This window comes from Lathamus discolor, chromosome 5, assembly GCF_037157495.1.
Source record: "Lathamus discolor isolate bLatDis1 chromosome 5, bLatDis1.hap1, whole genome shotgun sequence".
In the NCBI taxonomy this organism is placed as follows: domain Eukaryota; kingdom Metazoa; phylum Chordata; class Aves; order Psittaciformes; family Psittacidae; genus Lathamus; species Lathamus discolor.
In genome coordinates this window covers 35121535-35147245 of record NC_088888.1, presented here as the reverse complement: position 1 = coordinate 35147245, position 25711 = coordinate 35121535, and the positions used below count along the sequence as shown (strand labels likewise).

Sequence of the window (25711 nt, the reverse complement as noted above, 5' to 3'; positions counted from 1 at the left end):
CTGAGCACCAGCCACACAGCAGTAACTCAGTGCACTGCATAGGACAGTATTTCTTTTCTGAATTGTGACTCATGGATAAGAATACTAGCAAAAAAATTTACTGTAATTTGCTGATGACAGTTTCCATGACTGATACAGTCATGAATGTGTCATGACAGTTTAGGCATCAGTATAGAAAGATAAATGCTGGTAGAGAAAAAAAGGTGTTGTTCAGACAGGCGAGCAACCCCTAGGAGTAAAGAACTTGTTCTGAAACATGGTGTGTCTTTGTCCATAACTGTTTCTAGGCAGTCTAGCATGTTTCTCCCCAGTTCTTTTCACTATGGTTTATTTTCATGTTAAAAGTATTGTAGCTACAATACTTTCAACAATCCCCTATCCATAACAACTAGGGAACTAGTAAGATCCAAAACAGTATCTGAGACCTTGATCTGATTTCTTGACTGATCAAACAGGAGTTAGAACACCAGCTCCTTTCCTGCAGCTGGACCCTCAGCCAGCAGCGTCAGTCTCATGGAGACCGATTCAGACAGGTGCAAACCATCACTGATTTTTGCCTTTCCAATAGATGCTGCTGCTTCTCAGTGGCTACGACACCAGTCATCCAAGAGTGACAAGAAGCAGATTTCTGCCCTGTTGGCACAAGGTGACAGCTGCATGCGAACACTAGTGACAGTGTGAGCGTGCAGTGAGAAATTTAGATCACGCGCCTGTAAAGCACACTTCCTGCCACATCCCTTTTCTGTGCAACAAGATGCTCAAAGATCTTGGCTCCGGCATGTTCCCTCAGCTCGGCTATCCATCCATTTCAGACTGAACTGACAGGCATGTGAAAAAAAGGGTCATTTTAGCCAGACAGCAGTTTGTTATCATAGCATGCTTTTGTGTCAAACAGCATATTTCTATTGGTCTCAATATTCTTCAAAGCTCTCAAACTTCATCAACGCCACGTAATGCATTCTGTCAAATCATACCTCAAACTAACAGGCTGCACAAACCTGCCAAATGTAGATTCTGTTAAATCTGAGTTTTATTAAATCAATTTAAATCTTTCAAACAGGCTTATCAACCTCTTTAGTACACATTGAAATATTAAACCTGATAAAACTCATTATTTAAAGTTGTTCTATCACTGGTTACTTAGGTAGAGAGACCATCCATCTCCTCACTCCGTCCTCCTTTCAGGTAGTTCTAGAGAATAATATGGTCCCCCCGAGCCTTCTCTTCTTCAGTTCTCCCCAGGTCCCTCAGCCGTTCCTCATAAGACTTGTGCACCAGGCCCTTCACCAGCTTCGTTGCCCTTCTCTGGACCTGCTCCACCAACTCAATGTCCGTCTTGTGGTGAGGGCGAACACCGTATTTGAGCTGCAGCCTCACCAGTGCCAAGTACGGGGGATGGTCATTACCCTGGTCCTGCCACAGCCTGCCCACCGCCGCGCTCCGCCACAGCTCCGCGCCCAGAGGGCGCAACCGCCCGCCTCCGCCGGTCTGCAGGACGCGCCGCCCTGCGGCCCGCGGGCTCTGTGCGTACGCGTGCGTCGCGTACTCCGCGTTGCCGCGGCGACAGCCCCCCCCCCGCCGTCCGCTCTCGCGATAGCTGGGCGAGGTGGGAACGCTCCCCCCCCCCCCCGGTGAGGAGGGCGGTCTGGGGCAGGAGTGCTGGGTGTTACCGGCTGTGAGTGGCTCCGCGCTGGCCTATGAGAGGGCGGTGCGGAGGGCCCCTCGCTCCGCCTCCAACCGGCCTGCTTCGCTGGTAGCCGCCTCTGCGGGGCCGGTCTCGGCTCCGGGGTGCGAAGGGGCCGGCCTGCTCCGCGGGGCCGCCTCCGTGCCAGCCCGCCCCGGGGAGGGGCTCTTCCGCGGCGCCCCGGCCGCGCTGCGCTGCCGCACGTCCGCGGAGCCTTCTGCTGCGCCTCGCCGCGGCCTCGCCGTGCCGGAGCCCCTCGGCCGGTCAGAGGTGAGCCGTGCCCCAGCTGCCGGTCGGCGGAGGGTGGCGGGGGTCCGCGGGGCGGGCAGCTCTCCAAGCTGCGGCCCCTCGCAGGTGCTGTTCCAGCTCCGGAACGGCGCCGGGCGTCCCTCGGTAACTTCATCGTTCGCCGCTCGGGAGCGGAGCCGCGCGGTTCCCCGCTCGGGTACCTCATCGTCGCTTCGGTTTAAAAGTGGCCGAGGGTTAGTCCCCCGATATGGGGAGGCAGAGGAGTGGGTTTTAATGTCGCTGTTGTGGGTGTTGTGTCGGCCGGGCAGGTTCTGCGAATGCTGTGAGAATTGCTTCTTTTATGCCGTCTGTGCGCAATTGTGGCCTTGTATAGAGGCCTCCGGGGCAGCAAATCTGGAGCTAGAGAAATACTCTTACACTTTTTCCCTTGTTGTGTTTAGCAGTAAAACCTCTCAAGGTTTAAGTGACATCGCAGTGGAAGCAGTGCAGTTTGTTTCGATGCCAGCAGGGTACAAAACAGCTTGTAGCTTTCATGTTTGAGGTAACTGTAGTGTTCTAATGAAAGGATGAGAAGCTTCCTCTTAAACCTGGAAGTGTGTATGTCTACGTGTGGCTGTCGTATTTGAGTGTGACCGCATGCCACAGTCAAGTACACAGTCAGCTGTGTACTTTGGAAGCTGTCAGCAGGGTTCACAAGTTGCATCTTTGAACAGTTGCATTAAGTTTGTGCTGCAAAGAGCTGAGTGCTTGTACGGCAACAGGATCTCTAGGAAACTCCTCTTTTCACGGGTAATATGCCAAGTTTAGTCCTAGAAACAATCACACAGTAAAATCATATCTGAATGTGTTAATTCACTAGGTAACTCGGTTTTATTTCTAACTCCATTCCCAGTGCAAGTCAGAGTGCGTACCGCTTCTTGTGTGCGCGCAGGCTTGCACCTTTACTGCCTCTGGAAGTTGAGTGGATGGGGGAACAAATAGGATCCTCTAAACACCTGATGCAACGTTGAACTTCCTCAAGCATACAACAGCATTCTTTTTAACTGCTTGGTTTTATTTAAAACTGAGGCTAAGATCATTATCGTGTTTCATCTCAGTCAAATTTAGCAGCTATGCAGGTAGAATAAAACTAATAGCTCTGTGTCTGTCCTGGATGATAAAACACCTACCTGCTTGATTAATTCATTAAGAAATTCAGGCCACTTTAATCTGACAGAGCTCTGAATCTTAGCAATGAGGTTTTCTTACTATTAAAAACAGAAAAGTTAATGAACGTACTTAATTAAAGTTGCTTAGCTGTGTGTGGACTAGAGAGAACTTATAAAAATTACCAAGTTAAATTTGATTCCTTCCAAGAAGGGTATATACTGAAATCTGAATTATGTTTTGTATTCAGAAGGAGGAGACAAGAACGGGAGAAAGGAAGAGTCTGAATATAGCTCCAGACCATGGCGGCATGCTGGAAAAGAATCCTGATCATTTTTGCAGCAGCTCAAGTACTCGTTGTGGTGAATGCCTTCGAGGAAGAGGATGTACCTGAAGAATGGGTCCTTCTCCATGTTGTTCAAGGTCAGATTGGAGCAGGCAACTACAGCTACTTGAGACTAAATCACGAGGGAAAGATCGTACTTCAGATGCGGAGTTTGAAAGGTGATGCAGACTTGTACGTATCTGACATGACACTTCACCCCAGCTTTGACGAGTACGAGTTACAGTCTGTAACCTGTGGCCAGGATGTTGTCCACGTACCAGCGCACTTCCGCCGCCCAGTGGGAATAGGGATTTATGGCCACCCCTCTCACTTGGAGAGCGAGTTTGAAATGAAAGTGTACTATGATCGGACAGTTGTACAGTACCCGTTTGGTGAGGCTTCTTATAACCCTGAGGAGATGGAGGCCAACCAGAAATACTCACAGTCTACAGAAGATGAGTCTCAGGATGAGGAGTCTGTTTTCTGGACTATACTGATTGGAATCCTGAAGTTAATACTTGAAATTCTTTTTTAAATTGACACACTGGGCTAAGTCACGTTTCAGCCTGTGAAATTGAACACGAATGACTTGCTGTGATATTTAATACACTTTGTTATGGTTCCTGAAGAGGTATTCAGGTTACTTTTCCTAAACCGTAAAGGAAGTGGGGGAAAAAGCCATATTTAATTTTATATTGTCAATCCTCCCCTATACATAAAATGAGCAGCGAGCACAGTATTTGCAGTGTTCTTCAGAGATCAGGGCTTAAAAATGAATGTACAGTTGGGATCTTGTTAAATTAACTTTAAACAGGTGCTTAGGAAAACCAACTCTGATTCAGTATTTTCTATTCTTTTTTATAAAGAAAAGTGAAATTAAGTGCTGCACTTCAGGGCCACTCTCAATCTAGTGCATGGTTAAAAATAAAATCTACTTCTTTCCTGAGCAAGTATCTCCAGTATAATTAGCAGTGAGGCTTGAGCATATTGAAGCTGAGGAGCCGAGGGCGAAGGAAGGAAAAACCTCTCAGTTGTCTAGGGGGGATAGATGATCTATATTTTGCCTGCTTGTGCTCTACATCATGCCAAGCAGAGATCTGTCCAGTCACTCATCACCTTTGCAAAGCCACCACCCAAACTGAATGCATATCACTTCTCTGCTGTCACTGTGAGCTGTCAGCTGTTGTTACTTGTCAGTAGGGTGGTTTTGTTCCTTGTTAAAAGCGATGCACTATATATAAGGTATCTTGAACTTGGGAGGTGTTTTCTTACACCTCCCCTGATAGCTTGTTGTGATTGATCGTTTGGTTTTCTTTTTTTAGTAGAACATCTTTATGAATAAGTCATGAGCTTGCAAAGAAAACTTCTGCCGAGTGTGCAGTCGGGTGTAAGAAGGTCAGGCTGTGCCCACTCTTTGTTGAAAATCGGTTTTGTGAGGCATAGTTTTTGCCTTGGTTGAGTCTTTCAGAATAACCAGTTGCTCTGTAATTTCCTTTTCACAGAGCTTACTGATGAGTGCACTGAGGTAAACAAGTACATTACTATAACTTTATGCAAATGGTGCATGTACAATTTAAATTTCATTATCAAAAGCCTTCTGTTTTTGAGTGGGAATTTGGTTTGTCTGTCTCTATCCAAACATCCGACAGGATAGGATTAGTGATTTGTATCACAAAAAAAATCATTATATAGACAAAATTAAGAGTTTATTTGGTAAAAAGGAAAAAAAAACACCAAAAAGAAGTGGTATTGTTCCTCTTAGAGTGGTTGGTTAAATAGCACCAAAGTATCACTTCAGTTTGTGCAGTTTTGGACAGCAAGTTTTGGGGGGTTTTAGCCCTCCTTGCTGGTTTTCCCCCTTCTTCCTCCTCTTCTTGGTACGGGAGAGTCTTTCTGACAACAATCACAAATCCAGCGACCTAAGAAAAGAAAGTTATCAATTATTGGGAAACTTTGTTACTCACCCGCTTAGTTATGCACCTTTCACCACTCTTAATCGGTGCTCATCTGTTTGCAGTACTTCCTTCAATGTAAACAGCCAGTGCTTTGCTTTGAAATGCAAATGCTTTTGGAGGAGGTGCCGAAAGCAGTGTGAGCAGTGTGCCCTCCCTTGTTGGATTCCTGATGTGTCACAGCTGGCTACACCGATTTGTGGACTTCAGGAAGCACCAGCGCTGCTAAGGAGGTGGATCATTAGGAAAGAACCTGACGAATGATGCTTGAGTTTGCAAATTCTCTTCTGATGTGAATAACCATGGCCCAAGGTGAACGAACAGCAGCTGGGGAACATTGCTCTCCTGCTGCAGGTATGGGGTCCTGTTCCTCAAACCAGTGCCTGTTATTTGAGTGCAGTCAGGCAGCACAGACAACTGCTGGCAGGGCTTCATCACTAGACCTTGTACTGAAAATTACTGACCCTCAAAAAAGGGTTGAGCAAAGAGCAGAAGCATTTAACTGTTTGTTATTACAGCAGCTGGAATCATAAGGGCTGCTTTGGTAATTTCATTGTCTAGCAGGCATATAATCTATTTTGTTTAGATCCTGTCCTTATGTCAGCCTGAAATGGGCCAGAGAACCTGTACTAAGGTGACAGCTAGTGCCAGTGCTTCCCAAAATCGGAATGTACCACATATTTGGAGCACTGTACTTACAGGGGATTCTGTTGCTGCATAACTCACAGCCACTGTGTACTTATGAATTTACTTACCATGAGTTTAGTATTACACAAAAAGCAACAGTACCACCAGTTATTTTCTTTACACTGCCTTGAGCTGGCCAGCTGATAACAAATGACCAAGTAATTTAAAGGTACAGGCTGCCTGACATCTAGGTACTGCATTCCAGCTTTGATGTTTAAGAAAAAAAGGAATGGGTTTAAAAAGGTGTTTACAAATACTAAATTGAGTGTACTTTTTTTAATTTAGAAACTGACGTGATAGCACAAACACTTTGTTAATGTGAAAGCTATACTCCAGCAATATGCAGCAATACAGCCTTTTTACAGGTTTCTTTTATGAAGAGAGGTAATTATTCTCAGTATTCTGTGGATCTGGGGGAAGAAACCCCTAGCTCTGAGTGAGTCTGTTTGGATTCTGTTGTAAAAGCCAATTCTATTTCCTATACAGGAATGGCCAGGTTAAACTGTGCGCAACCAAATATACCAAATTAAAGCTTATTAAAAAACCCTGTGTCCTATGGTGTGCTTTCCTACAGCACTTCTCACTCCTACCCTTCACGCTTGTTTTAAACTATTCTTTCGAAAGCAAAGTGTATATTAACTCTTGACAGAGAAAGCCCAGAACTCCAAGAGGGTGGGAACAATTAACTCTTATTACCTGAAGGGATGGCATCAAGTCCCACACAGAAAGTGTGGTAACCACGGTCGCATACATCACAGAACATCATTTCTTCTTCATGGTGAGGCTGCCCGCATATAATGCATGTTTTACACTCCATACATTGCCAAGGGTAAGTCTTAATCATAGCAACAAGCTCCGGGGTCATATCAAGGCAAGAAGGATGGCCTAGATTAAAACCAGTATTATTACTTCTATGTCTGAAATGAAATTTAAAATTAGTTAGAATGTTTGCTTTTACAGAAGCTGAATCTTGGCTCACCTCCTGGTGAGATCCCATAGCACACCCAATGTGCTGGTGCATGTAATGTTAACTAGAGATGGAGTCTTAACGAAGGACAGAAAAGGCAGCTGAACCGTCGGCACAGAAGCCTAGTACACTGAGTATTTCCACAAACAGATCTGACAAACAGACTCCCTTAGGAATCCGCTTAGTGTATGCAGATACTTACCACTGTTGTCACACTGGGAGCAGTGTATAAGAGCTTCAGCTTTTCCTTTCTTGTTGGACTCCTTACCCTTCAGACAAATTCCACATATAGCATTTGGAATGACCTTTGGCTGGAAGGGTAGAAGAGGGCTATAAATTCATTCCACAAGAATTGACAGATTTAACAGGAAATGTCATAGAATTCCTTAACTCTTTAAAATTAACTGTTAGGATGTGTGAACCTTAAAACAGGACAATCATTGACAAGCAGTGGCACTGAAAAAAACAGGTTAACTATGTAAGATTTGCATTTGGCACATGTGGCAAGTTATATGTAGATCAGATTGGAGCAAAAGCATGTACCTGCTTCTTCCTATGAATTCATCAGCTAACATTCTCCTCAGTGTAAATTAACTGTGACAGAGGATGAAATTGACAGTCATTTTTTTCCAATATAGGATACTCCTGCAGATTTCCCATTTATGGAAGAAATAAAATTTTCCATTTGCAATACATCTGTCCCTGAATATACAAAAACAATTAGTAAATAAGTAAGCTTTATTTTTCTATCTTTAATTTCAAAATACCTGGTTAGCTCTGCTGTACACAGCTGGATGTTTTACCATTTTATCTTGTATCCAGCCATAACTGTGGTAAGAAACACAGCCTTGTATTTAACTACAGTTTTACATTCATCATCTGTCTAAATTATCACCTGGAGTGTATTTGGGTTCCTGAGATCCATTTACAAGGTAAGAGAAAAATAGCCGGCTGCTACAGTGAGTAACAGCTGTGTGCGTGTATTCTGTGTGCCAACCCAAGAGATACCCTGATGGGAGTTTAGAACTGCAATGAGGACAAGGGAGCAGTAAGGCAAGTTTCTGAAACGTTTCAGTAGTTCTGTTGCTCAGCTCTGCCCACTGCATGATGAAATCAGTGAGAAATGTGGTTTAAAATTAACACTGTACTCACTGGTGTTAAACAGACTAGGTGACAAAGTTCTAAAACACAGTGTTGCTTAAAAGATGTAGCTAACAGAGGAGTTCAAGGCACAACCTGTTCTCAAAGGAGCTAAATGGCTTGTCAGTAACCAAGAAGAGTTCCGGTCAGCTACTAACCATGGGTGGGGAGATGAATGAGGTTTAATTTTAAAAGAAATTTTAGAAGCAAAACCAGATATATATGTGCATATATATAGATATATATATGTTTATATATATAGATACATATATAAAATCAGTGATATCTTCTGCACTACAACTTATCTGTAAGTGTGCCTATGTCCCCAGGCAGTTTTTCTAGCACCTAGCAAGATAATTAGCATCTTGACTCATGTTTAGGGCAGTCAGGATACATTGCTTTGAGTTCTCTGAAGTTTTCATTCTGCTTTCAAAGTTAAAACATGGCTACAGTCTGCTTCAAATTGTCTGAAGCAGTTTATTTACGAAACCAGCACACCACACCAGATGTTTATAGGTGACTTCCCTCAAAAGATGACAGAGGCATTCATGCAGACTTTTTTTGCTTATTTATTTTAAAAAAGCAGAGTCAACCTGTTTTATACATAAATATAATAAAACAATAAGAAAAGTCTAACATTCACAAATGTCTCTACAAAATAATAAATATAATGAGAGCAATACCACACAAACTCCTTTATGGTTTACTATGTGTCCTACATGTATACCTTTATACCCTGCTCCTCCCAACAAAAGTGGCACATGCTTAAACCTCGTCAGTGTTGCAGCATCTACCCTTTCATTGATTAGGCTAAATTCTAATTTTATTGTGTTTTTATCTATTTCTAAGTAAACCAAGCCTTTCTAGAATAGCAAGTGCACTTTTCTAACCAGACTTCTAGTTTGTTACAGATTTATATCTGACTGCCTTTAATACACAGCAGCGTACTCCCTGGTAATCCAGGAAAGCTAAAGTGAGTTGCTTTTCGATCACTGTTAACCTGCATTAGCATATGTGGAGTTAACACTCATACACAGAACTCCCAAGTTAAACACTAATATAGATGCCTTTACCAACAGTGCTTCCATCTAGTCTTACTTCACTAAATTGTATTCATTAGAAATTGTGCATGTTGGGGGGGTGAGAATCACAGCCTATTAATAATAAAGTTCCAACAGAATGGAAGTATTTTTACAAAAATTAAAAAATTTAAAAGAATGCAAGACTATTCACATTTCAAACCAGTTCAAGTTCTACCACCATAAATGGCTTTTAGAAACACTATGAACAAAGTCTATAAAATCCAGATGGGAAGTTACAATATCTCATCTGATTAAACTTTGTTTTCTACATCCTCATCTCATTGGGATGAGGAATAGAGAGGGAATGAATGCAGAGTCAAAGTGACCACTGCCTGCTCTGTAAGTTTTTGCTTCCATGATGCTGTGCTGCAGCTCTTTAAGTAAGCATTCCAACTACACCACTTTTAGAAGGTCCTATTCAGAATGCAAAGCGTTCCATTTTTATATATAGTGACCTGAAACAGAACTGTTGTAAAATATAGTTTCTCAATACATTTCAGTTTTATGTGCAAAAAATCTCATGTACTTTCAACAGTACCCTGTGTGTGCAACTGTAGTAGCAAGTACTGCAGCAACAAAGACTCACTACCTGTAACATGATAAAATGTAAAACATGCTAGCCGTTCTTTGTTAAAGAACTGACAATAAAAATGCCTCCATATAAAATACATTATTCTTTTACTCAAAAATAACTCAGTGGAAATGTGTGAATTCTATACTTATAATGTGGCTATAACTGTACATTTGCATGTTGATACCATAGCAATTATCCTTCAATTTTAACTACATGTAATGAAAAATTACTGTCCTACAAAAATAGTCAAATATTAGAGAACAATACAGAAGTATTACAAAGATTTAGAGTTCATAGGGACAACATTTTAAATGAGTTAAGCCTTCAGCTCAAAGTGCCTTAACATTGAGGCACGTTTGGTGTATCAGTATCTGGTGTTTTTATGACTAACAAACAAGAATCTTTCTGTCTTACCAGTTAAAACAGCTCATGTGATTGGGATTACTGAAAGCGTTCAAACGTTCCCACAAACAAGAAAGCCAATCCTCTCACCCTCCCAACACAACATCACCACTTTTGACTTACCAAGAGCCTGATGGCTGCTGCAGGCTGGGCGCGCCACAGTACAAGATGCACTGTACATTTACAGTAACACCTTGTTACTGTAACACTAACACAGCCACTGATTTTAAACCAATAAGCAACTGCTACCAGATCCCATTTTCAAAATGCAATGCTGTATGCTACCATTGCTCTTCTACAATTAGAAGTTCAGAACCTTACAGGAAGTTCTGCTCCACCATTTCTTTCTCTATGCCTTCCTAATGTCAATTAAACACACTGGACTCATCAAGCACTCTGACATCTCACAGCTAAGTGAAACTTCTGTACTAAACCAGTGGCACACAGTCTCTAATGTGAAGTTAAACAGAGCTAAAAAATAATTTCAAGCTCCATCTTTGGATTTCATGTTCATGGGAATACTAGTATGCACTCTGTGTCTACAACAATTTGCAAAGTCACATATAAAATAATATACATACAGTACCACAGTCTAAATCTCCATTTTCGCATACTTCTGAGTAAGTTCTGGGAAAGAGAAAACACAGCTGCTGCCTTCTCTTGTACAAATATCCTATGTGGAGAAAATTTATCAGAGCTGTCCAGTTCTTGCTGGAAACTAGCTTCTTAACATAAGTGATAGTTTACTATCAACTTGGTAAATACAGATAGCAAGTATTTATGAACATCAAACGCAAGCCATCAACAGCTTGCTTATGCTAAGACAGTTTCTCCATCTGCATGATCCTGTTCCTGACAAAGGTGTTCCTTGTCCCATAACCTCTCTTAACAAGCACTCCTGATCGCTAAATATTAAACCCTATCTTAATGTAGTGTTTTACCTCTTTACAAGTTTATTCCTGCTCCCATGTAAGTTAACAGAAAATTCTCATTCCTTTCAGTGGAACCAAATTAGGCACTAATGTGCTTTGAAAGTGTTACATTATATTCATACACTACATATACTCAGGTCCTCCCTTACTATGCAGAAAAACAACACATAAATAATGCATGTCAATTCCCATTTCCTCTGAAAACTATTATTTTATCTTAATTTTTGAAATTATTGTACAGTAATACTGAAGATTTGGGCCCTAGGTTTGGCAACCACCTCTTGACAGCTGAAATGTCTTAACATCCTCACCAAGTCTTCAGCTTGGATATAAGCATATTGCCCACAAACGTTTCTACATAGTGTGAACTACATAAAAAGCTATTTTCCATATACTGTTAAAGTGGTTATGTAGTGTTGCCTACACAACTGTAGTAAGCTTCTTGCCTTCCATGCTATACATAGCAACATCTCAGGATGAAAGGCTGTATTTAAAATGAACATCATAACAATATGTTCAGCCACATAGCTGCACTTTACAGCACTGATCTCTTGGTATGCTGCCATACTAAATAGTAGAAAAAAATATAACGGATACTGAATGCTAGTTTTGAACTGGCAAGTAATTTTGACTGTTAAGGCAGACAGAAAGATGCAGAGTTCCAGTGATAAAACCACAATGGATTTTTCTGATGTTACTGCCTGGGAATCCGAGAAGTTCACAGAAACAGAGGCCACGGTATAGCTAGGGTAAAGGAAAGGCCCACATGAAATAAAAGCAAAAAGGAAGTAAGGAAGCAAACAGGTGGAGCACACAAGAGAGCAGCTAGTGAAGTACAGCAAGCAGAAGTTCCATATTATTTTAAAAACGTGTATTTCAGGGAGAGGCTGGTCAGTAAAGAAGTTCCATCAGGGGCTTTTTTCTTCTACCTTGTACCCAGGAACTGATTTGGATAAAACAGAACGTTTGGAACCATCTTTTCTTGGAGTAGCACTTTTGTCTCTTGTTTTTTGTCTTCCCTGAAAAGAATCCTCCTGGTTCTCTGTGGCGCAATCACCTTCAGATACATTGCCAGACGAATTGTCCTATAATAAAAATACCATAGCTATTTTTTTTATTTTTTGGATAGACAGACAAGTCTTTCCTATGCCCCTTAGAGCCAACTAAGGTAAGAGAAGGATATTATCCTTCCTTCTGCAAAAGCACAGGGTACATTACAATCTAGAACACCTTTGCTTATAACCTTCATTATCTATTTTTGATTATGCTGAGAGACTGGCATCAGCAGTACCAGTCATGTTTTCCAGTTGGTCTTGATACCAGAGTGGGAGCACATCAGTATAGTTCTTTGAACCGTTTTCCTTTAAGAGTCAGCAAGAAAATAACTATATGTGAGATACCGTTTTCAATGTAAAGGGCCAGCAAAAAGTTAAAAGTACCCTTGCCATGCATTTAAGTGTACTACAAAATAGCATTGCTTTGAATTAAACATGTGAAGGTTTTTTCTGCCACCCTCATCTACTATTTTCACCAGGAGCAATCTAAACAATTTAATTTGGATTGCAGCAGAAGAGTGCCATCAAAGGCAAAACACAATTCAATATTTAATTCAGAGCCAAATAATAGAATTTATGAATATATGCTGCAGTTAAAGCTTTTTTGTTGTTGTTGTTTTGAGGAATGAGGAGGCAAGAAAGAGGGGCTTGAAAGAGGTTCAAAGAAGGTAAAAGATCAATGTAAGCATAATTAATAGCAGCAGCACAAGATTTTTCTCAGAAAAGCGTTAACAAAGGCCTCCAAGAAGCTCCAGAAGAAAGCAATATAATTAATAACACTGATTACAATAAAACCCAAGAGGCCAAATAACAATGGTGCCCTACAGTAAAAGGCACTCTGTACAAACATAACAGTAGTCAGCCTATGTCCCAGAGCTTAAAATCAAAACAGACAAAAGAGACACGGGGCAAAGGTAGGAGTATAATACAAAAGCAAGAAAACTCTGTGGCAGGAAGAAATGGTACGTTTCATCATTATTTTAGGGGGTTATTTATGACAGGCCCATTAAAACACTATAGAACAGGCAAACTGCCAGCTGACTCCAACAATAGGGAGGGTGAAAGAGGAAAAAGCATAAAGCATATTGTAGGACTCACCAGGAAGATCTGACGAATGGTAGGTAGCCCAAAACTGAGGCCTGACAGCTGCCCACTTCTGTGTTCAACAGGTATTTTTCCCAAGCAGTATGCCCCAATGAGTAGCAAACAACCCCTGCTCCCATAGTCAAACCACACTCCACAGGAATCTCATTTTAAATTTTCCCTATGCTTTTCCAACACAAGCACATTTTCCCTTCTGCACTGTCACCAAAAACTGTGAGCTTCTTTGAAAAATGAGAACACGGTCTGTGTGGTCCAGCTGCTTTTCTTTACCACTAAGGGGAATGGAAGTTAAAAGAAAAGGGAACTGGGAAGAAATGGTTAAAGACCAACTGTAAAAAAGCTGGAATGTAATGAAATAAAAATTTTGAGTTGACATTTAGCTTGCTAAGTTTATGATTCTTTCTCCACAAAATGCAAGCAGAAAGGGTATATTAACACTCCTCTCTCCTTTGTTGGCCTACAAGCTGACCCTTTCTTTTCAGTTACGAGTATCTTATGAATATTCAAACAAAATAATGTTTATATGGCAAAATTCAGCACTAAATACACCCACCATCTAAAATGTTTGTGAACTGAACCAGAAACTGTTCAATGCACCCATGACTTTATGTTCTATTTCTCTTAAAACTAGGGTTAACTTTCTGGAAAATGGTTTTCACCAACATACTAACTGTACCGACAGACCAATGGTTCAGTTGTACTCAGACAGCTCATCTGAAGCTCAGCTGCTCTTAAGCATTTAAAACAGTGCCAAGGTATGCATGTGAAAGTTTCCCTTAAACCAGTAACAGTTAATTTGGCATTTGCATACACAGAGAGAATACAAGCATCTTTTTAAAGATGTATCGTAAAGCAAAAAAACTAGTGCTTTTCACCTTGTTTTTGAACTCAAATAAAGTATCTGTTTCTGTACTGAATACTTCCTGCTTCTACTTCACAAGAAGAAAAATTTATCAGGCTATCAACACCTTGGCTTTAGTGACAGACTCTGTAGGACTTGAATAGCAAAATATACTGTGGCCTGAACTACAAGGCTCATTCACCCCAGAAATGACAGCAACTTCCTGTTGAGGAAAAAGGCATAGCAGAGCTGGAGTTGGGAAGGCTTTTCAAGATTTCTTTAAAAAGAATGGAGAAAGGGCCTGAAATTTCAAGTATTTGTTCAATTTACTTTAAAATAGATCAAAACAGAAAGCTGGAGAGCAATGTTATGAAAATAAAAAGAAGCATTAAAAACAGGGAGTATGCTTTTAGTTTACGATTCTCCTTCATTTTGCAAATGTTAAAGATTCTATTGAACCTAACAAAAGTGAGGGGAAAGGATTTTTCTGTTGAAGAATACTTTCAATTTGTCTCACCGAATTGCCTTTGGTTTTCCGTTTCTCATCCCCTCGTCCTTCTTCTGCATCATCTGAATCTCCATCACTGTCTAACGCAGGCAGCTCTGGATCCAAAGGAGGTTCGTAAAGAGCTGTGTTTAATGGCAAGTAACGAAGTTCATCTGGAGAGTATCTAAAGTTAATAGATAAATATATTTACTTCGTGTGTACTTTACACATCAATGTTATGTCACACAGTGTACAAGGACTTCAATGAAAAAGAACAAGAAAAGCTCCCTTTTCTGCAGGGAAGCACATAAAAACACACAATTCTGAAAACAAAGGAAACATTAATTTCTCCTTCCAAATGCGGTACCATATAGTACTTGTCTTCTTTGTATAGCAGATATTTGTGGAATGCAGGAAGAGTATCTCTGCAATATTCCAAACCTACATAATCATAATAGGCCACAGAAGACCTAAAAATTTTTTAACCAATCCATATTTCTATGCCCAACGATATACTTTATTTATAAATGTGCAGTGTCCATATAGCGTATGAACAACAGTTCCAGCACAGGGCACATGAACAGCTAGGGTCCAAAGCAAAGTACGTAAAGAATACAGCTATACATCCAAGTTCCTTATTACTGAAGGAGAACAAAAAGTGCATATAAAAATACAATTTCAGAAGACTGAAGACCTAATCACATTGCTTATAACCAGATACAGCTTAAGAGCTGTAACATACTTCTTTTTTTTAACCTGAAATACTAAGAAAAAATTGAAAGTCCTCTTACTATTAAGGACAGACACCATAAGGAATAGGGTATTATTTTAATGCATATTTTGAAAAGTTGTGTCCTTCATTAACAAGGACAAGCAGTTCCCCTTGCAGCTTGTAAGTGCAAAATAAGATATTTAATCTTTAATTCAAAATTAAATTCAAACTCTTTAGTTCAATTAATTTAATAAAATGTAAGTCCTTCAGAATGTCCTGTAACATGCAAATCTGGCGTGGTCTGTATGCACACACACTGGAATAAGCAAGGCATTTACAGATAAAGAGTTTCTCCCAAGACAACTGTGCAGGTACAGGATGAGTACTGTCTCTGTTGTATGTATGGTAATACTTAGGCAACAATTTTCAAATCAGTGTGTATTTCTCAAATGGGATCATACCACTGGAAAAGTCTTAAATTTGTGTGGACAGTCAGGTCCGCATTTTTCACGAAACACAAAGATCCAACTAGTGATACCTTTCTCACTCACTTACAAATCCAACACTAAACTTAGCCCACAAGAACAATCAGTTTGTGTTTTTTTAATTAAGAATTTTCTAAGAAGGACAGCAAGACTGTCACACAGAAAACACGATCCCAGGCCAGCATTACAAAATTCTGATATAATAACATTAATCTTAGCACTCATGCACATGAAGAAGATCAGTAAACACATGAGGGTGGCAAGAATGAAATCAGTGCCTTCTTTTACCATAGTAAAATCTGAGTAGGCCACATCTCAGGCACTGCAACACATCAGCAGGGACATCCCCCTTGCAACTAGCAGTGTTTCGTTGACAGTTCTTGTCACACTATGCACCTCTTAAGACTAGCAAGTGTCTCAAACATAAAAATTCAAAACCTTACAGGAAATACATTTAAATGTTTTCCATTTGCTAGATGCAAAGAAAACAGATCAGTGCAACAGAATCAGCAGTTAGGACGCTTTCAAAATACCTTTTGTAGTACTCCTGGAACTGGCCGGGTATGAGAGCCACTGGATAAGGACTAACCTTTGTTCTCTCTGTAGGTAAGATTTTGTATTTTCCTTGAGGCACCTGGATAATCTGTATTGTTTAAGACAAAACAAAGACATTTTTGTTTCACACACAAACTTTTGAGCCTTCCTCACCATCTTCCCCCCAGACATTTTCAACTAGTCAGTTTTATTGAATTGCAACAGCTACCCGAGCACTCCCACAGGAAATTAATTCATTAAAATGGTAAGAGATCCCAGTCACAAAATAGTATCACCAATTAAATCCAAACACTGAGTAACTAGCGAACTGAACAATTATTAGTTAAGACTATTTCTAATAATATATTACATAAAAGAATTTGAAAATTAAAATCTAACAATTGAAATTGTAAACATTATTTTTGTGACTGGCATCTTTAGCCTGAATTAACATTGTTGGTCCATACTGGCAGCATGCAGCAAGAACACATTCATCTAATTCTGAAACCAGATCACAGCATTAAAAAAATACCACTAATAATAAAAATATATGGAAAGGAGAAGCCTACACAGATGTCTTTTTTCCCTTAGAAAGAAATAAAACTAATTCTCCACTATCTTGTGTCTAACACAGGTCAGCACCACAAAAACATAACAGACTGCCATGTAATAATTTGCACTGAGAAGATTTTTACTGTCTTCACATGAGCAGGACAGTCCTGCTTCGAAATGGCAGCTAATTCTTTTTTAAATCAGGCACTGAAACATTAAACCTATCTAATACAAAAACTATATAGCACCTAACAAAAACAAAGGCATAACATTGCAGACTCTTAGGGCATAAATAGTTTAGCTTTTTTCCTAGGTATTGTTTAGGCAAAATTTCGAAGGTATTCCAAAACAGAATTAGCCATTCATATGAATAGATAAAATAGTAACAAGAAGCTTCTTAGTTACCTAAGCCTCCCTCTTAAGTTTTGTACTACCACCATGTCCTGGGTTTACCAGGAGCAGTTTTGCTCCTTCTTAGTAACTGGTGCAAGCTCTGTGTTTTGACTTCCAGCCTGGGCAGACAGCTGATAACACCGATTGGTTTTAATTGTTGTTAAGTAATGTTTATTCTGGCCAAGGACTTTGTGAGTCTCATGCTCTGCTGGGGACGAGGAGAGGCCAGGAGGAAGCAGAGACAGGACACCTGACCCAAGCTCGCCAAAGAGGTATTCCATACCACAGCACGTCGTGCCCAGGGAGGTAACTGGGAGTTACCCGGAAGGGCACAGTCTCTCTTCAGGGGGCGTCGAACTCAGTCGGCGGTGGTATCGTATTCTCTTGTTATTTTCTCTTATCAATATTATCATTGGTGGTAGCAGTAGTGATTTGTGTTATACCTTAGTTACTGGGCTGTTCTTATCTCAACCCGTGGGAGCTACATTCCCTTGATTCTCCTCCCCATCCCTCTGGGAGCGGGGAGGGTCGGTGGGGGGGTGGTGAGTGAACGAGCTTTTGTGGTTGGGTTTAAACCACGACACACGAGATGACAACAGAGTTACAATGAAACTTTTAAAGCTTCCCAAGACAAATATTTTCAAGTTAAAGGATAAAAACTTCACATTAAATGTACTTGAGATTACTGCTTTTAGCAGTATTACCCCTTTAACAACAAAGCTGTTTAAGTCCCTACATGACTGAAATAAGACTAATGAAAACCCTTGACAATAATAGTTAAAAATGGTATGAAAACCAACTTAACCTTAAACAAGCAAGGAGATACCTATTGAGATTGATAAGAAATTTAAATCTGCCTACATGTGTTTGTAAATCAAAATAGGCTCTGCGTTCTTCCATCCGCTCCCGGTTTAAATTACTGTTGAATTCTGCAGCTTTCTTGGCAGCTTTCTTAATGTATTCTGGAACTTTGCTGGCTTCTACTTTCTGTGTGTTCTGCTGCTGCATTTGCTGGAATAAAAACAATTTAATCAATTCACATATATTTCACTATCAGCCTGAGAACAGCCTTTTCTTATACTGCACATGTTACAGATCTAGTTCACTTATATGCTAGCTACTTACAGAGTACTCTTTATAATGATCTGTTATTCGCTGACGCTCTTTCTCTTGCAGTATAACAGAATACTCAGCATGTTTGGCAGGATATTCTTTAATCATAAGATCAATTACTTCATCACTACGCAAAGCTGTTAGACCTAAAATAGATAAAAGCAATAATGATGCTATCTGGCAAAACTATCTGTAGGTTATTTATATCCCACAATGATCAGCTTAACTTTTTGAGCAGCTAGAAACAACAACCTGCTGTGCACAATGCTTCTCCCCCTCTAAAGTAGGAGTGAACTTGTGCCATTTAGCTCTCAAGGCTGATTAGGGGTTTGCTTCTACCCAATGAGTCAAGACTCATTTCTTCCTTACAGCTACAGGCCCCTGAACATTGACTCAGCCAGCTACTGAACTCCCATGTGAGGCAGAACTTTAGTTCTAAGCGGGACCTGGTAAAATGGAATGTAGCTTTCATTTCCAATATTGGTGAAGTGTTAAGTTTCATTAACTTGCAGAACCTTAACTGAAATTAAAAGGTTTAGATAACCTCTGCATACAAATCAAGGAAGAATCAGTGTGAGGGCAATTCAGAGCAGCAAACCACACACAGACTTCTGACTCCGAAGTAAATCATTTGAAGTTTGGAAGGCAAAATGCCTCAGTTTGCAGCTACAATGCAGAACTCCTTTAAAGGTTCAAACACAACTACTCTCTAATCATTAACTATAGAATGGAGGATGACTTATGTTACTACCACCAATTATAAATATAACCTTAAAAAAATAGGGATAGTTAACTCAGCACACATCTCTACTGAATATATGAGGCAGGATATAGCATTTTCCTTCTATTGCTAAAGATCAGACACTATTCTTACCTACATGTTTAAGTTAAAAAAAAATAATCAAGAGGGCTGGCAGGTGAGACATAAAGGTGGTACTCCAAAGACTGTCAGTATATAAAATGACACTGCATTTACATAGACCCACGAATTACAGAAAAAAGATGCAACAGGCATCATTCAATCTCTAACATGCTCCAAGGCATGTGTACTAGCAGAAGAAGAAAAAAATACTTCAAGCTCTTTCAATATAAGCCAAATCCATGGGATCACTCAATTTCAAGTACATTAAAGTGCTTTAATACACACCCTTCTAACTTCAAACATAAAAATTGAACCATGTAAGATACACCAATATTTGCTGGGTTCCAAGTAACTCAGCAAAACAAGACTGATGCACTTTTCAATTTGAAAAATCATGGTGCTCTCTTTTCTAGAAAGAGAATAAGGTTCTAAAAGTTAATTTCCAACACAGAAGGGATTTTGCTTAGTAATTAAAATAGATCCAAAACTTATTTCTTATAATAAATTTGGAACCCTGATACTCTGTGGCCAATTCATGCAAATTAATAATAATTCAGTTTTCATTCCAAAATTTGTTTTCAGTTAAGAGTGATGCAATTTTTTACCAAACTGAATCACATTTTCAGTGTGTCACATTTTTAATACACTAAGAAGGAATCTAACAATTTGTTTTCTTACCTAGCGTGCACTGAGTCTCTGTAATAACATTTAGTTCTCTGAGGTAGAGTTTCTCCTTGTGAGATAGATCTCGTCTTTCTAAATCTCCAAAGAAAACAAAAGGGAACAGTAAAAACGTATGCAGTTACTCAAACTCACCCACAAGCAGGGTCAAAGTATTTTGCCAATATTATTTCCAGGCTGGGAAAGTCTGTATTATACTACTATTTCTACAAACATGTTAATCTTACAAGTTAATTTTAAATTAAGCACGTACTGTAGAGACATGGTCAATTTTTCTGAGTACCCTGCCCGTTGTTATGATTTCAAGAAATACCAAAGAAACCTGACACAGGAGCTCAGACATGAAAAACATTATCAAGTACTGACAGTATTTTTTTTTCTTTTAATATGCCTCTTAGAAATAAGCTCCATGACAGAAGAACCAGATTTGAGAATCCTGAATAATGAAGGCTCAAATCCTAGAATGTCCCCATCTAATTGTTGCCACAATTCAGAAAACAGAATATAGAGATAAAGCTATACAGTAAGAAATCACCAACAGAATACTTAAAAATGAAACTGAGGTCAGTTTTCAGAAGACTCTTGCTGTTTTAACCCTCAAATCAACTTGTTTACAGATTTTCAGTTCAATACCAAGAAGTCTTAAATTATTTGGAAAACCAGGGGATACATTTTCAATAGGCCAGTAACAAATTATAAAATAAATATACAAATATAAATAATTCTGGGTCTTTTTAATCAGTTGGCTCGTGCTATATTGTCAAAGAGACACAGATTACATCCAAAATACACAAAGACTTTTCAGAAGAAAAGCTTCAAAAATAAATACCTGGGTATTTTCTTTTAAAGGAAGTCACACCCAAATATTCACTGACTTGCTCCTGAAGCATATAGTATTCTCCTGTTTCATCTGGTGGCCACTTGTACTCTATCAAGTTTTCAGCAGGAAAATAGCTGTATCTAAGAACAACGTTAGAACAAATCAAAGAACCCTTAAGAGGGCCACTTATATTTCTAGAAATTCAGTAATTTCTATTTATATTAATTTGGACAAGCACTTTAGGACACTGCATCCTGTTCATCCATTTCAAAGTCACTTTGTTACACTCCACTTCACATATGTTTCTTCAAACCGGCATTCATCAATATGCTGAGGGGCAGAATACAAAGGGATACCCATGATAGCAGAGAGGACACCAGGAAAAGCAGCTACTCAAGTGTCAAAATTAAGTTTAAAAATTATGTAACGTTTTAAAACATGTAAGCTGTGCCTCTGATTGTAAATTAGATGCAGTACATTCTGCGCTGTTTTACAATGAGATTTCTTAAAATATGCTGGGAGAAAAATATAGCTGGGTCCTCACAGGACACTGCCTCAATTCAGAAAGATGTATGAAGAACAAGGACAAGCAAAGGAGGAAGAACTAATTCTTATGCATATCAAACAATACAGTAAGACTAGCAATAAAAAAGTAGGAATTCTTAAAAGAAAAAAAAAAAGAAAAATAAAAAAAATTACCCAAGGTCTTGGCTAGAAGTTTCACAGCTCCGAGAACTGTCCCCTGAGCCCATGCGTCGTCTTTTGGACGGCTGGCTGCCATCATTGGAATTTTCTTCTGTGTCATCCTAAAACAAAAATAAAGATTAATATTCAAGGAATTCAGAGTAATCAGCAGATGATGTAAAACATCAGAAAAACTGGCAAGGCAATCCAGATTTTAAATATACCTGAACTACCAAGCTATTGAATAATGCTCTTCACTAAACAACTCATAGGACAGTTTATGTAGCAATTATTCTTAGCTATGAACTAGCTGTATGACACACAGTGGCACAGGAGGAGGATTAGGTAGTTTCTCACCTGTGGTGTAGGTGGAGCACTGAATAGACAGAGCTGTAGCTCTGACCACCAAGTTCACTGTTCTTGATGTAAACTAACTTGGCATTAGCACAGCCAGACAGCTGTAGACACAGCATACTTCCCTCATTGATGATTGTTAGAGACAGGACTAATTCACCTAATCAGACTAGCTCGCAAAAGCAAGGGCAGAGCAAAACCACCAAGCCTTTACTGAGAGCTGATACTCATAAAATCAAGGAAAATACTATGGACACACAGTTAAAATTAAAGGACTAGTACAGAGTTCACGAAAAGATATGATTACAGCAAGCAGCAAAGACTTGTCTTTTGTGGGGAAACAATAAATAACAAAAAAAAAAAAAAGTTGTATTGCAACAGATATAGAAGAGAACAAAGTTACTACAGGCAAACATTTAGAATTTAACTTACAGATGTCACTATTCAGATTTCATGAGATCTACATAAAGAAAGAGAATAAAATGGCAACAAAACAAAACAAGGAGTTCTGTAAAATCAAGCAGACCAGGATTCAGTTGATGTTTTTTACTGTGTTTTTTACTGCTTTGTTATCCAATAACGCTATACAACTCCTGCCTACATCATCAACTCTCAAAGCATTTAGTGACTATAATTGAGAAACAGAAGGCAGAAGTGTTCAAGTGAATCACCGGTTGTAACCAGTAGTAGAGCCAAGAACAAGATAGCTTTCTAGGTAATCGAAACGCTGAAGTGGAGCAGTATGGAAGAGTCACATTTTGTACCCTCTGAGAAAAGTTTAAGAAAGAATTAACATACCAGAAATAAATGGGTGAAGCCAAACTATACACACTTATTAAATAGCAAGAACAATTACTAGGTCTACCTTAGCTAATGTCTTCATTCTAGTATGTTCTACATACTACTTGGAATATAATTTTAAAAGATTACAGCAAATGAGAATATATTACTTTTGATAAAGAACATTTCAAAGTACTATAACCAAGACAGGCCCCAGGCATTTGTTTCCTGTATTTTTCGTTTATTTAATGTTTTTCACAGTTTTCCTTTCTTTCTTGTGGACTAGCAATAATGCATTTCATAAGTATCTTTCACACAACAACAAAAACTGAAACACAACTTAATGAAGCTATACTTAAATAATCAGGTAAACAGCATCTCCACCAGTATGACTACCAACACTATTTCCTACTATTGTTGAGAATACCTTGTATAAATCCAAGTAGACAAACCAAGCAGCCGTCTCCAATCAAAACAGTATAGCACCTGGGTAACTTGTGACACAGCTATGCCTCATCAGTAGTTCATCCCTACTTCCCACACAGAACATGAACGCATGCCTAATGTTTTCAACCGATAGAGAAAAACTTGAGCAGGGCCAAAGCCAAGCTTTGCTATACCAAAGCTACTAAGAAACTTCAAAACATTTTTAAAAGACAGATCTCAATTCAGAAGTAGATGACAATTAAGAGGAAGTGCCTCACATCAGTTTCTGCTTTTGCTTTGAAATTTTATTAAACCCGGTACTGTTAAAAATGTGCACATCCACACCACAGGGAAGAGCAATGTCCTCCATTTCCACTTTCGGTTTCTCATTTGCTGAAGACGTCAGCAAACTCTATCACCCAGGCTCACAAATTAAAACGCGCCGTCAAATGAGGCAGCTCCTCGCAGAGGACTTTGCAGAAAGAAGTGAAAACACTTGCGCTGTGGTCTAAGAAAGGCACACTGTACTTCAACCACTGCTGCTGTAAAGAAGGTTAGTAATTAGGGACGGCCTATGACTTTCTTCACACCGAAAGTCAAACATTGCTAAGAACGGCCTCTTCTTCCCCTGAAAGCGCATGTTTCTGTTAGTCCTTACCGAACAAGGTTACGTTACGCACTCCTGGTACGCCTATCACCCGCGAGAGCTACGTAACGATGCCTCACTCTGCGATGGGACAGCCTGAATGACCAAGGCGTCTTTCAAAAAAGTAACTGCCCACCGCACCCGCGGAGCAAGCGCTCGGGGCCGCAAGCGCGGGCGCGATTCCGCGGGCCCGCACACGGGAGCCCGCCACTAGACACAAACTTTGCCGGGCGCCGCACCCGGGAGGGCGCCGCGGGACTTCGAGCGCGGCTCCGGGCACCCGGCGGGGCCTTCCCCCCACGAGCCGGGACCCACGGCGCAACTTCGGAGAGGAGGCCGCCAACGCGCCGCCCGGATCCCCAGGGCGGCGTGCGGTGAACCCTAGCAGGGGGTCGCGGAGTTCGCGCGGGGGTACCGGCGAGCAGCCCAGGCCTCCCGCCGGAGCGGCTGTCGCACCGCAGCCCCAGGCCTCCGCGCCGAGCCCGCAGACCCGCGGCCGCCACACGCTCTCACCTTGAGGGACTGCGCGCCTGGCGTAGCCGGGTCGCTGTCGCAAAGGCGCGGGGACAGGACGGCCGCCATGACCGCCGCGGGGCCCGCCGGCGGCTGAGCGACGAGAAGCGCCGCCGCCCCGCGACCCGGCCTCGCGCCGCGCCCGGCTCCGCCCCCCCTTCCCCTGCGGGGGGTGGCAACGGCCCCTACCGGCCAGCTCGCGCACGAGCGCGGCGGCTCGCGCAGCTCCTGCTCCGCCCCCCTCCGGGCAGCCCGCGGCGACCCTGGCCCGCGCCGCCGGACCGGCAGCCGGCCCGGGCCGACGCCGCCGCGCGGGCCCAGCGCCGGGGCGCCGCCGCCCGCGATGGTGATGGTGCTGCCGCCGCCGCCGCCGCGCCCTCCTCCTCCTCCTCCTCCTCCTGCCGCCGCCCGGGCGGCCGCGCGGCCCGGCCGCGAGCGCGGAGCCGAGCCGCCCCGGTATCGCTTGGGCAGCAGCGCGGGGCGGAGGGGCAGCATCCCCCCGCGGTGGTGAGCGCCGGGCGCCGCCGCTGACCGGCGCGGGAGCTGGCAGGCGGCAGGGCTGGGCTGCTCCGCCGCCAGGCTCCCGTCTCCGGGAACGTCAGCCGGGGACGAGCTACGTTTGTGAACCATCAGCCCCCGCAGGAGGGGGGCACGGGGGGCGGGGGGCGCGCTCGCCCCTGCGAGGAGGGCGCTCGCAGCCGGCCCCGCCGCTGCGCGGAACCGCCGAACCAGCTGCGCGCCGGGCGGCGCCTCGTCCCGCTCCCGCCGCAGTGGCGGGGCGAAGGCGGAGCACGGGCGCCGCCACCACCCCCCTCCCGGCAGCAAAGACCCCCGTCCTGTCGCCACCGCCTACTGCGCGTGCACGGCCCCGTGGCCGCGCACGGCCCCCGCTCCGACGAACAAAGCGCGGAGCCGCTCCCCAGCCGCCGCCCCCACGGGCTCGCTTCGCCCGCCCAGCGACCCGCCGCCCGCACCTCTGCCCGGTCCCCCTCCCGTCGCTTTCTGCCGGTATGTGGCCAAACCCGAGCAGGCCAAGGGGCACTCAGGAGCACCACAGCCCACTGGCGCTCGAACACGCTCACTTGCAGCTCTCCACAATACAGGGGGTGTGGAACAGGCACTGGCCCTCTGCTTCCACGCACGGCCGTTCCAAAGCAGATGTCTGCACACCGAACAGATCTGCCAAAGTCTTATTTTTAAAAATATGGTCACCACTGTCGTTGCCCATTAAGGCCCAGTTATCAATAACCTTGACACTGGCACCACCATCCTGCCATCACCAGCAGAAGCCACTAGACAAAACGATCAAACCTGCCTGATTAAGCACTCAGCCACCAGCCCCAGCGCAGCTGACACTCGACATGAAGGGAACATCAGGGAAGTTCAGACATCAGGGAAGCTGATGACTGAACTCACCCTCCATGCGAAGCAAACGACTGGAAATGTCCACGAATTTTTAGGTGTGCGAAGCATAGCTGCCCTCCCGGCCAGGTTTCTATACAGACTGGCTTTTTACCATAGGTACAACT

General features: G+C 42.1%; 2 protein-coding genes across 6 annotated transcripts; one reads left to right on the top strand and one right to left on the bottom strand.

Moving 5' to 3' along the window:
* Window positions 1-1742: 1742 nt before the first annotated feature.
* On the top strand, window positions 1743-6594 carry C5H6orf120 (chromosome 5 C6orf120 homolog). 3 transcript variants are annotated; one of them, XM_065680367.1, is made up of 2 exons: window positions 1743-1954; window positions 3330-6594. In XM_065680367.1, exon 2 carries the CDS (start codon window positions 3382-3384, stop codon window positions 3937-3939), a length of 558 nt encoding a protein of 185 aa, XP_065536439.1. In that variant the 5' UTR covers window positions 1743-1954; window positions 3330-3381; the 3' UTR covers window positions 3940-6594. The 3 variants fall into 3 exon arrangements, with proteins under 3 accessions (XP_065536439.1, XP_065536441.1, XP_065536442.1); XM_065680369.1 differs by lacking the exon at window positions 1743-1954 and adding an exon at window positions 1967-2077; XM_065680370.1 differs by lacking the exon at window positions 1743-1954 and adding an exon at window positions 2104-2166.
* On the bottom strand, window positions 5089-24827 carry PHF10 (PHD finger protein 10). 3 transcript variants are annotated; one of them, XM_065680364.1, is made up of 12 exons: window positions 24183-24827; window positions 21479-21585; window positions 20789-20919; window positions 19957-20040; window positions 18429-18562; window positions 18165-18314; window positions 16358-16467; window positions 14658-14811; window positions 12070-12225; window positions 7213-7321; window positions 6740-6928; window positions 5089-5323 (listed from the first exon to the last, which is right to left on the bottom strand). In XM_065680364.1, the coding sequence occupies exons 1-12, from the start codon at window positions 24810-24812 to the stop codon at window positions 5238-5240; spliced, it is 2040 nt and encodes a 679-aa protein (XP_065536436.1). In that variant the 5' UTR covers window positions 24813-24827; the 3' UTR covers window positions 5089-5237. The 3 variants fall into 3 exon arrangements, with proteins under 3 accessions (XP_065536436.1, XP_065536438.1, XP_065536437.1); XM_065680366.1 differs by having other exon boundaries at window positions 19957-20034; window positions 24183-24342; XM_065680365.1 differs by lacking the exon at window positions 12070-12225.
* Window positions 24828-25711: the final 884 nt, after the last annotated feature.